This window comes from Dermacentor variabilis, chromosome 3 (genome assembly GCF_050947875.1).
Source record: "Dermacentor variabilis isolate Ectoservices chromosome 3, ASM5094787v1, whole genome shotgun sequence".
In the NCBI taxonomy this organism is placed as follows: domain Eukaryota; kingdom Metazoa; phylum Arthropoda; class Arachnida; order Ixodida; family Ixodidae; genus Dermacentor; species Dermacentor variabilis.
The window spans coordinates 23,647,068-23,659,403 of record NC_134570.1 but is presented as its reverse complement, the minus strand read 5'-3'; the positions used below and the strand labels follow the sequence as shown (position 1 = coordinate 23,659,403).

The following is a 12,336-nucleotide window of genomic DNA, read 5'->3' as shown; positions in this document are numbered from 1 at the left end:
AAGTCAACTGTATAAACTTTGTTTCTACCCTGTAGCATCCAAAGAACCGGACCAGGTCTCGCAGCATGTCCACACCACAGAGCAACACCAAATTATCTGCTACAGCAGCTGCCGCCCCAGTTGCTAAGCAGGCTTCATCCTTAAATCAGCTGCCTCAGGTCAACTCACCACCACAGATGTTGACCCCCAAGCTTTCAGTGTCGGTATCTTCCTTGCCTGGATCCATGCCATCCAACTCAATATCTCCACCTTTGCAGCAGAGTGCTGTCCTGACTCAGCTGTTAACATCAGGTAAGCCTCGTATATACCAGTTGCTCTGCAGGAGCACACAATGTTCACTAAATATTTTTTTTTTCCTTGAACCCATGAGTATATTAATCATATCATGAGAAGCCGACAAACAGACACCAAGGACAACATAGGGAAAATTACTTGTACTTACTAATTGAATGAAAGAAATGATAAATTAATGGCGATGAAAGTGGATGAAAAAAACTTGCCGTAAATGGGGAATGATTCCACGTCTTTGGATTAAGTGTGCGATGCTCTAACCAATTGAGCTACTGCGGTGCCGTTTCCCCATCCACTTTCTTGGGTATTTATGCATTACTACCACAGTCGAATCCGGCTATATCGAACTCGCAAGAAAACGCCTATTAGTTCGATATAGAGCATAATTTGATATAAGTCTGCTAAATAATTGGATGTCATAAAAGCACGTACCATTTAAAAAATCACTTTATTGATGAAACTAGCTTAGTTTCGTATGTAATAGTCCTACGCTTTCTTCTGCTTGGGCACTTTCGCTGCCTGCGACTCATGCACTTCTCCACATCCTCTAAGGAGTCGGAGCAGCTGAGGCCGCAACCTTCCGCATTCGCGCAGAAGCACCAGACTTGTGCGAGCGCACCAGTCACTTCGTCGTTGCTTTCCTCATTGTGTCCACTTTCACTTGTGCTCTGTATGATGTCGGCATTGTTGTCTTCGTTTTCAGGCTCTCCCGTGTCACGACACCATCATTTGCACTCACAAACTCGTACACCATTGATTCGTCAACAGCTTCCGGAAATTCTGACAGCTCGCTCCAAACTTCGGCAACACCAGCAACAACTTCGTTGCATTCATCAGAATTTACAGTCAGCACCGAGCATACTGAAGCCGGCACGGCTGAAGCAATTTCGGATGAACCACACGTACACGGCCGTGCATACGCGTCGGGCGCCACGAGCACCGCGTCGCAAGTTTCGCAGCTTTAGCCTTAATCTCCCCCTTATTCTTCAAGATCGTGCTGAGAGTGCACCTCAGAATCTTGCACGCTGCGGGGACATCCGACTTCTGACCGCGTTCGACCCGATTTATGATTTCGAGCTTCACGTCAAAAGGCAAATTCTACCGCTTCATCACGGCAACACTGTGGGAGAAGGCCCACAAGGCGCATGCACAATGAACCAAAAAAGCAGTGAGACAACTCGCACTTTCGCCATCTTGCAGGATGAGGGCACGGTAGGGAGGTAGGTAGGGCACAGCAGCCCTGTTAGGTAGGGAGAGCGGTTGGATAGAGCCGCGCCGCCGGGTTTTCCTGCCACTGCGAGGGAAAGCCAACTTCTTGGGGGCATATATCAGGAGTCGCTGCCATTTTTCTTTGATGTAAGTGTAATTTTTGCTATATATACTCATTGTAACTAAATCATGTCCAGAAATTGCTCGATATATAGAATAATTCGATGTAAACGGGTTCGATATAGTCGGGTTCGACTGTACAACTAACCTTGGGAGTCTTAGCTAGCGCCACCACTCACAAACCTTGGCAGTGGATGTGGAACATCCTTTCTGCCACAGGCGTCACGAGTATATACGCGATCTTTCTGGGTGAAGGCGGCTGGTCAATGACCTTGCACATGCTACCAGAAGGCATCAATGTTGCCGGATTCGAGATCTTCGTATATGTAAGAATGAGAAGAGTACATTAAAGCACACAATTTCAGTTCTGAGGTCGAGTGCAGCAGTCAAGAAATTTTGAATATCTATTACATTTTCCCAATTGAAAGTAGCCATTGTGTCACTTCCAGCCTTTTGACTGCTATGAAAATAGGTGACAGTCATAAGTCGTGTGCTTGAACTAGGCAGAACTTTGCAACACTGCACGGGATGGCCTGTGCCTTACTTGTTTTTGTGTTCTTGTGGTACAACTGTGCATGCTCGTGTACTCCTTTTTCCGTACCTTCATCTTATCTCCTATAAGCCTGGAATGGAACAGCAGAATAAAATGTAACAGCCAAGCCTGTACTGCATGTAGCTGTCGACAGATGTCCAAGTGACAATTTCTATCTGGACCTAGACATTGGACAAAATTTGTATTAAAAAGAATTGATGCCCAGGAGTGACCTAGCATGGAAATATTTTGTATAACTGGCATTGAACGCTACCAGGGTTGAGTCCCTAGGTAACAATAGCTTTTATTGTCATCTGATACCAGTGTTGGCTCCATTTAGCAGCATTGACAAAGTAGCAGCTCTCCCCATTCTTAAGGTTTATAGAATTTTTCTAGCTGACACACATGGCACACCAGTTAGGAAGCCACGACATCAGGCATGTTGGGCAAGCATAGTTGCTAAATTTAAGGTCTGACCACCGAATATCTCGGCACTCCTCAAAGAAAATGAAAACATACAATGACGACAAAAGTTATTCGAACTAGGATTTCATTCTAACTTTTGTGGTTGTCTGTCGTTCTTCATTACTTTGTCAGCATCATTACCGTGTTAAGGGAACCTTTGTTAACTGTGCTGAAGAGGGGGCTCAAAAACCACTGTAGTACATAATCAAATTTTTTAGCATTTTTGCTGGATCAGTGATGAACTATCAAGACAGAAAGCGGAGCAAGCTACTGAGAGTAGTCAGCTTGCATTGTTTACTGCTGTCTTTATGTGCTTGCGTAGGCAATGGCTTTTCATGGGAAGCTCAAGCAGCTGGTGGGAGCCCTACTGCAAACAGCACAGGGGGATCCCCCAATCCTTCCACAGTCACCATCATTAACTCTGTGGCACCATCGCTACCTGCAACAGTCGCACAGCCACAGACCTTTGTCATCTCTCCAGTCACACTCTCTCAGGCAAGTCTCATACATTGCTCTAGATTGGTGACACTCACCACATCTTTGGTTATGTCCTGCAATTGGTCACCAAGTCACAGTGCTGGCACCATTACTGCAGTCATTGTTTGAAGCTAAGCAAGTAGTTGCAGGTACTGTAGAAAACAGTAGACTTCCGTTGATTCGATCCCTACTGTAGGTCCTGGCACGCGCACATACATTTCTATGGGCCCAAACTTCCATTATTCCGATCTCAATATTATCCTTCGCCAAATAATTTGGACATAACTGGTCAGCTTTGCCGCAATACAGTTGTGTTATGCAGTGAAGCATACCTAAAATGGAGAGGTGTCACTGTCACGAGACAGTACGCGTCCCTTAATTATGCATGCGTGCACGCGCAGTCTCCGGTCACAGTACAAGCATCTAAACACCTAGGCCCAGTGCACGTTCCTTAATTTTACGCGCGCGCACGCACCGTGCACCGAGAAGTGGGGGAAAACTATCTGTTTTGGGAAAGTTAGCGCAAAGAAAAGTGGTAAGAGGAAAAACTCCAAAGTCAAGAGGATGTTTAAGGCCAGCAAAAGTGCACGTGTTTATCTAAAACTCTGAAGGCTTGCCATTAAACTGATTAGGTGTCTCGTTTCTAGTTCTGTGACTGAAGACACTGCATGTGTGTGCGTAAATTAAAGAGCATGTGCTATGTCCCGCTAATGGCACCGTTTTCTGTAGATATGCTTCACTGCATAACGCGGCTGTACTGTTGCGAAGCTAATTTAACGGCAAATACTGCCAAGTGAATCAACAGCGTGTTTCGGCGTTCTTTCTGTATTTTGTTTAATTTGACCCGCTGGATAAGTCGGCCAGTTTTGTCGGTCCCATAAGGGTCGATTAACGGAAATCGACTGTAGCATGTTTTGAGCAGTAGACACCTAAAGGCTGTATGGACTGCTGCCGCGAGACACGCTGGAGGACAATCGATTGTAGCCAAGAAAGAGGCTCAAGCAGGGCACAGGACTGGCTGGAGCCAGCAAGCCAGAGTTCTGACCTGTGTCTATCCTACAAGGTTAAACAGCAGCATTGTTTTTTTTTTTTTTTGTGCTTGACAGCATGCCATGTATGTCATGAACACACGCATTTGTCAATTGCTGTGAATGCTGACTCTAGAGGCTAAATTCGGGCACACGCAGTGGCTTATAGCCATTGTTCGATAAGCTGAGCAGGCTAATCTAGAAAATAAAAATGTGTTTTTAGGCTAATAACTGATTTGTGCCTAAAGTTACCACATTAATAAGCTTTGAAAAGCAACCCTATGCCGGGGTGCAGCAGACTTTCAAGTTTTGTCAGATATCTGACGTAGTGAAAAAATATATAGATACAGATCTTTAAAAGACTGCAAGAGCTAAGGATGCATGTAAGCTGAGTTTTCTGATGGGCAGAAAAGGCAAATATAAAGAAAATTTTGGCCAGAATTTAAGCAGCATTTCACACCAGCTGCATTCAGTTGTTGAGCGTAGCACAGCACTGTAACTGGGCGAGTCAGTGTGAGTGTATGTGAGTGCATTAGTGGCTGAGCAGCATTCTCTTTATGTAGTGCATGGAAATGATCTAAACAGTTCTGAAAATTTTTTAATACTACTGGATGCAGAAATTTTGAATGTCATAGAGCATGGGAGCTTGAAATTTGTTGGATATCTTGTTTAGAATTTGTGTGGGCATTTTGTGGGTAGTGAGCATTCGACATATGCTAATTTTTGTTACTATTCCCACTGAATTGTGTCTTGTGGTAAAGCAGTAGAGTATAGTAAACAAAGCCACCTTTTCTAAATGCAGTCATCTTTTCTTGCTGCACTTAGCAACAGGGCTGGTGTCAGAAGGCCAGAGGTGGCTGAAAGTGCAGCAGTACCTGTATTATCAAAAAGCACTGAGTATGCTATGTTTGTAGGCGACCACACTCAAAAAGACATGTTCCTTTGATGCTGGCAGCACAAAGATCTATCCAGCCTTGGAGTGACCTATTATGAGCAGCCAAAGGCATACAGTATTTATACTAATTGTTGTTACCTTATGTCAGGTGGCTTGGTTTTGCTTACAGTACGCAGTTGAAGGCCTGTGAATCTGTGCTGAAACTGTAAGCTGCAACATTTAGATAGTCATGTCTTACCATCTCCCTCTTATTTTTTTTTTTCCAGATCTCAAGTACAAACAACCTGCAACGCAACCTGATTGTTGGCTCAGCATCCATTATGCCATCATCCATGCCCATAATTCCTCCAAAACAGCTCAATCCAAGTGAGTAAACAAGAATGCCCTGCAGATGTCATGGAAAGTACTGTGTTCAAGGTGTAACCTTGTAAACATTTCAATTCGGGAAACTGGGGGCATCACATGAACTTGCCATGGGTTGAGAACCTATGACAAGCAGCAAGCGATGCTGAAGCCGGGAGTGAAAAGGTGGCCATTCTTTACTGCCGGGGGTTATCACATTCAGCCGGTGCTGCGCTGACGATTGCTCAGAGCACTGCCAAATTGCATACTGTACGATTCTCGCTTTTGTCTGTCATGCAGATTGGCCTTAAGAAGCTGACGATAACCCAAAGAAACCGCTGGCCATAAAGATTGGAAGCCCTTCTGTTTAGCGGAATAAAACTGTAAAACAATACTTTCTAAACAATAGAAGATTGTGATTATGCACAATATGACTGACTAGTACACTGAAAACTTTATTGGTATTCAGGATAACGTAACTTCACTATTTCTTCAGTTTGAGAGGGGAAAACAAGCAGCTGATTCTATTCAACAGACAGTCTGTCAATAAAAAAAATATTTTCCAGGACGTTGTATGTGAACGCGCAGTATCAGTGCTGGCATACTAATGTGGTGTTCCCTTAAATAAGAGTAGACCATACTATATATCTCGATTCCTACGTACCTCAATTACTGATAACTAGCAACATTCCTGTTATGTAACGTCCTTATGTGCGGCACCATGTTTTCCTCACACAAACTTTTAAGCATAAAACTTTGTTAGATTTTCTGATACAGACGACTCTTGTTACAACAGACCCTGATAATCCAACAAAAAATGTCAGTTTTATCCAAAGTCTGTAATATCCGAAAAGCCTCACTTCCAAAACTATGGTTGTGATCTGTTACGATGTTATTGCAAAGAGTGAATGACGAATGACCAAAGCGTCCAAAGTAAAAAGCAAAAAAAAGTTCCAGTTTTACCCGAGAGGCAAAGCATCGGTTGTGATAGCAAATTAAGCAAGATAAGCACGGTAGCGGAAGGGAGCGAATTGACCTTTATGCTGTCTGCCACTTCAACGTGAACTAAACGTCGAAAGCATAGCGCATGCAAAGCTACTGGCACCGGGCGCACTTTGTCCACATCGCAGATCGCTTTCAAGATTGGTTCCCACGCGGGCATGCACTTTGTCCGCATCGCAGATCGCTTTCAAAATATGGCGCCTGTGTGGGCATGCACTTCGTCCACATCACATACTGTTTTCAAGATATGGTGCCCGCGGAGCCGGGCACCTTGTGCAGCCGCTGGAGTAGAACCCGCCCCTCTTCTTCGCCTCCCTGCAGTGCCTCGCGTGCAAGAGAAGGGGTTGCGGAATTCCTCTCTCGCACGCGCGATATTGAGTCGCGATTGTCGGCTGACCCTCACAAGTCAATTGTCAGCCCATACGGCAAAAGTCCATTTTGTATGCACAATTTTGAAAAAAATTGCTGTTAATTTCATCTTCTGTAGCCGATAGTCCGTTGTAGCGTGGTTCGTTAAAAGCAAACTTTGTTGTATTAATAAAATAAGTAGTGCAAACTAAAGTTGAAATATGATCTGTTGTATATGAAGGTCTATTGTACCTGGGTCCGTTGTAATGAGCGCAGACTGTATTTGATATTCAGTTTTCTTTTCTTGATTTGATCCAGTATTCTATTTGGTATTCACACACCTCTACTAGTAATAAGCTATGCACAACACAGGTCTGTTGTGCCTTGTGGGAAACTGAAGTAAGAATAAAGATTTTGCTTTCCTACATGTCACGCATCTCTTTTAGCACACTAGTAGTTTCATGTACCGAGAGTGAGTATACAAAACCACGGGCTAATGTTACCTTGTAAATGTTACATGCTAATGTTACCTTGTAGATGTTACTTGCAGAAACATTACGGTTAGATAAGCTACACTTGCCGGGAAGCGTGAGAGGCAGTCGAAGATCTGTGAGTGGTATCACATTCCACTCTTAAAGGCGAAGCTTAGCCTAGTCCTCCAAATTTGTGTTAGATGAGATAGAAACAAATGCTAATAACCATGTTTTCTTCTGCGCAGCCAGCAATGTATTCGATCTGATTCGTATATTCGTATCCAACTGAATATTCTAACATTTTCGAATACCTATTTTTTAATGACATATGAATAACAAATATATAATATTCAATAGCATTTAAATTTTTCTTCAAATATTTGCACACCCCTATTTTTTATTGTGCCAATTCAAGCTTACACTAACTATGAAGCTCTGTTTAAGCATTTCTTTAATAGAATAAAATGTAATCTAGTACAAAACTAGCATTTAATACGCAAACAGATGTGTGCATGAAGCATACCTTGTTCTTTCACATTATGTAAAATAAAATCAGGTTACATAAACCTAGCAATGGCTTGTAAAGAAAAAAGAAAAAGGCTGTCACTTGGTCGTGATCAAATATCAGGATTTGATTATGTGCTTATAATAATAGCAGTTTGGCCGGTTGGGAAAGGAAACAGTAAGGAATAAGTGATTGGTCCATCCTGTTCTTCATTTTTGTATGAATGTTTATAATGTAATTACCCTTGTTCATTTTTTTTTAACTTACTCGTGTCTAATGAAAATCATCTCTTGTCGTTCCAGCTGTTTCAGCAGCAGTTGTGTCACAAGCCAAGACTGCAGATGTCCCTGTGAGTATTTACTAAAATGGAATCACTAAAAGGGTTTAGTGCAAATTCCAATAAAATCTTAGGCACTTAGATTGAACTCCAGGTGTACTTAGTTTAATTAAAGGTTCATTGCAATTAAGTTTGAAAGTGCTGTTAGTATAATGTCACGGTAGCACATGTTGCTTCCACCGTCAGCTCTTGGCACAAAGGCTTCATGCTGTCCAGCTCACTTTGTTGTGACCATCGTAAAATTCTTAAAATAGCTTTGTAACGATATTCTGCATTGCCCAAGTGTGTTGGCTTATGCACAGCATTGAGAACTCTTTGCAGAAACAGCCCAGTATTTCACAATGTCAGTACCCGCCAGCCTTAAGGGGGGAGGCTACCCTCGGATACCAACTTTTTTGTTTATTAAGATATCTTAAATTTTCAGGATAGACTCGTAGTAAAAGCATTAGTAGAACTACAAAATTTCATGCAGTTATGTTCACTGGTTATCAAGTTACAGCAATATGTCAGAATGATGCACATGGTTTTCTCATTCCATTCCAGACCTGGGGAATTTTCAAAAGGTGCTGCAACTGTGAAATTCACTATGATGATTCTCAGATGGATACATCAGGGCTAGACAGAGCCCTCTATTTAAGTTTCCTTGCTGAAAAGTTTTATCAGACCACCGAATTTAGTGTTGGTCATCAAGATTTTATCAGTCAAATTTTGATTAAATATTACAAATCGCAGACACAATATAAAAAAAAATGAGCTTGTCTTGCCCTCAGAAATTTATTCAGATACACAATAAAAAAAAAGCTATTGGAAATCTGATGAGTGGTTACAGAGATATGGCTGGAACAAGCTGCCTCACCAGCCAAAAAGTCATTTTGAGAAAATGAGCTTTGAAAGTTTTGAGCACATTTATTAGTCTAAAATGACCCTGCAGCATAACTGGAGATGTCTTTAGGCACTCTCTCCTTTTGCCGCCTTTCCACCTTCTCTTGCGATCGTTTCTTGGCCTTTTTCAAGCACAGAGGATATTTCCCGGCTGCCCGTTGAATGGCCAGGTGGCCAGATGTTAGCCCCACTGATGAACATAGCTCTTGGGGGGGCCCTGTGGCAGCCAGCATTATATCTTAAGACTGCCTCATGCAGCGTTGTCTCCACAGCAATCGGCGATGCATGCTGCTCTTTGGGCATCAGGGACCACAGCACGGAGTGAAATGAGTCTTGTGGAGTAACCAGTCCTGCGCTAACATTCTTAAAAAATGATTTACTTGACCGGCCGTACACAGTACATGCAGCAAATACTTTCTCAGTAACAAAATGTATCAACCAAGGTGTACCACAGGGATCAGTTCTGGGCCCTTTGCTTTTCCTTTTATATATTAATGATCTTCCAGATTCTCTTAACTCCACCAACTACGTTCATTGCATTTTATACGCAGATGACACAACCATATCTTCATCTGACAAATCTGTTACTACTCTTATTTCTAAGTTAAATATTGCATTAAGTAACATTATAAAATGGTGTAGCAACAATCACTTAGTTCTTAATCCTTTAAAAACTAAATTTATGTTATTCAAAAGTGCTCAAGGGGCCTTAACTTCTATTCCTGAAGTAAAGCTTGGAATTCATTCAATTCCCGTTAGCACTGATGTCACTTTTCTTGGCATACATCTTGACCCTAACCTTACATTTAGCTCTCACTTCCAACATCTCAAGCACAAGACTGCGTTTGGTATACGTGCATTAATCAAAGCTCGCCCTTTATTTTTCTCATGAGGCTCTGCTAGCATTGTATTATACGTTCATTCATAGTCACATTAATTACGGCATTGTTTCATGGGGCAACACATATGCTTGTCACTTATCATCAATTCAACATATCCAAAATCAGTCAATACGCATTATCACTTCTAGCTCCATGCAATCCAATGCCTCTTTGTTACTTCGCGCGTATAATATCTTGCCTATTAATAATTTGTTCCAGTTTAACATACTCGTCGTACTCCACAAGTTGCTTCATAATAACATTACGTTTCCGTTCATTGCAACTGACCTTTTGCAGAATAAAAATATGACCAGATTTGCAGCTAACAACAATGTCTTGTTATCCATGGTTCATACCAATTATGGCAAAAAAACATCTTCCTTCGCTGCAATTTCTCTATGTCTACGAACTACGATCTGGCGGTGTATCTTTGACTGTTATCTCACATGTCATTTCTTGTATTTCATCCACGCTTTTTTCCAACTTTATTTATTAACGTGCTTTTTCATGTTTGATTGTAAATGACATGTCTAATGATGTATTTGATCTGTAGATGTTATTTATAATACGCAATAATTTGCTGACTGTTGATATCACCATCAATGTTGTTATTGTTAACCGAGGGTCCCACTACAGTTCTTTCACTTTGGGACCCTCGTCTGTATATTTGTCATGTAATTACTTCTTTTTTTGGAACCAATAAATCTGAATCTGAGTCTGAGTCTGATGCCATTCTGCGTCTCATCTCCCAGGCAGCGTTGCAGAAGAGAAGCCTGTGAGAGGCGCTCATAAACAGGTAGCAGTGCTTCTGCAACATAGCCTGGAAGATTGTACCCATGCTTCGGAGGTGGCACACCATCACTCCTGTTGGTGTTATGACGACACCATGAGTCTGCACCCTCAGGGCACAAGTCGTGGTGAGGATCCTTGTCCGTTGATGTCACATGGTGGCACGATGTCATCACTACACGCTGCATTGCAGCCACATCGTTGGAATTGTTCCATAGGGCCCAGCCATAATAGTCGGTCAACTTGTCGATGAGGGCCTTTGTCAGCCTGCCCTTCCCTCCAAAGCTATTCAGGACAAGGTGGCGCAGTGCTGTCTGCTGTCACCATCCTCTTCCGAAAGTGGTTCAGGCATTCCTATTTCGAAATGGGGACCAGTCCATAAACATTTTCCTGTACAAGTGCAGACAAGGTGGCACTATCTCCGTCAGACACAAGCATTGTGTAATGGAGGTTGTGCTTTGGCACCAAACATGAGAAAAGGATGACAGCTGCCTCAACATCCATCCTCCCAGGTTTAGAGTCAGTGTTTTTCTAGCACACATGATCCCTCTGCCAGCTTGCGTAGCCTGGGTCTCTAGGCTTTGGTCCTACTTGGCAACCAAGGCACTGGTTCGATAAAACAATGGCATCCATGATGAGGCCCGTATGATGTTCAATTATTGCACCAACTCCAATATGGGACGTGTGGCCATGCTTGTGCCATGTTCCATCAAAGTTTACTGTGATATCTTTGCTTAAATATGGATCCATTTCCTTGTAGGTGGTTGTCACAGCAGAAGCATATTTTGCATAGAACTTGTCTACGCACTGTGTCTGTGGTTTCCTGAATTTCTTCAAGTGCTTCTGAAAAGTCTTATGATGCAGGCCACGATGGGACACGTTCATCGCTGCCCAAAAGTCATTGAGGGCTGTTTGTCCCTTTCCTATCTGTTTTGTTGCCACAATGGCTCTTATATTCACGTTAAAGGCCATTGAGTCATCCTGACGAGCAGAATTCCACGAGCTTGCAACTACTCCACAATGTAAACATAGCAGCTTAAGCTTTGTTGCAAGTCCGAGTTGGGTGCCTCCTTGAACCTTCATCCCAGTCACGAAGCACTGCTGGCACGGGGTCCCGGATAGCAGGTTGCCTAGTGCATTCATTTGCACAAGGAGAAATTTTTCACCTTCACTTGTAGCGGTGGCAGCTTCAGGATCGTGCTTCATTGCTTGAAATTCTCACTCTGTCATTGACATAGCATCAAGTGCTCATTGCACAGCAGCGCGTTTTTTATCCGCTGCCCCTTTCTCCTCACACGTCAGGAAACATGTTTTCAAGTGCACAGAGGACGATGCGGTAGCACTGTCCGAGACAGATAAAAGAGAGGATGTGGAAGCCGCTGTTGATGAGCACGAGACATCAGGCGCGCTCGTCATGACAAATTCTTGCGCTGGTGGAGCCAGATCACGTTGCTAGAAGCGTCAACGCAACCATACTCTTGCGTAGATGAAGCAGAAGCTGCCCCACAGGAACTGTCGGTGCAATCATCGTCGGCGTGTGGGCAAGAAGCGAGCTTCGCCGTGCGGGCAAGCTTCATAGAACGCTTCCTTGCACTGAACGTGTGTGGTGTCTTGAGTTTCTTTGGGCGCATTGTGGCCGACCGCACAACAATTGGCAGGCTAAACACAACCACGGTCTCGTAAAGACGGTTGAAAATTGTCATGTAAAGACGGTAGAAACTTGGAGAATATGTAAACGACTGCAAAGATAGACGATGGCA

General features: G+C 43.1%; 1 protein-coding gene and 1 long non-coding RNA gene across 3 annotated transcripts in view; one reads left to right on the top strand and one right to left on the bottom strand.

The window, feature by feature from the left end:
• Positions 1 to 12,336, top strand: part of Mondo (MLX interacting protein mondo) — a 110,818-nt gene that overhangs the window by 61,706 nt on the left and 36,776 nt on the right. For both annotated transcript variants that reach the window (XM_075684529.1, XM_075684530.1), the window contains 4 exons: positions 36 to 291; positions 2,940 to 3,112; positions 5,284 to 5,383; positions 7,990 to 8,036. In XM_075684529.1, the coding sequence (XP_075540644.1) occupies positions 36 to 291; positions 2,940 to 3,112; positions 5,284 to 5,383; positions 7,990 to 8,036 (576 nt within the window). The remainder of the gene's footprint in view (positions 1 to 35; positions 292 to 2,939; positions 3,113 to 5,283; positions 5,384 to 7,989; positions 8,037 to 12,336) is intronic.
• The window catches only part of LOC142575289 (uncharacterized), a 31,784-nt gene continuing 28,611 nt past the window's right edge, over positions 9,164 to 12,336 (bottom strand). Inside the window, exon 4 of the long non-coding RNA XR_012826620.1 lies at positions 9,164 to 9,261. This is a non-coding gene — a long non-coding RNA (uncharacterized LOC142575289). The remainder of the gene's footprint in view (positions 9,262 to 12,336) is intronic.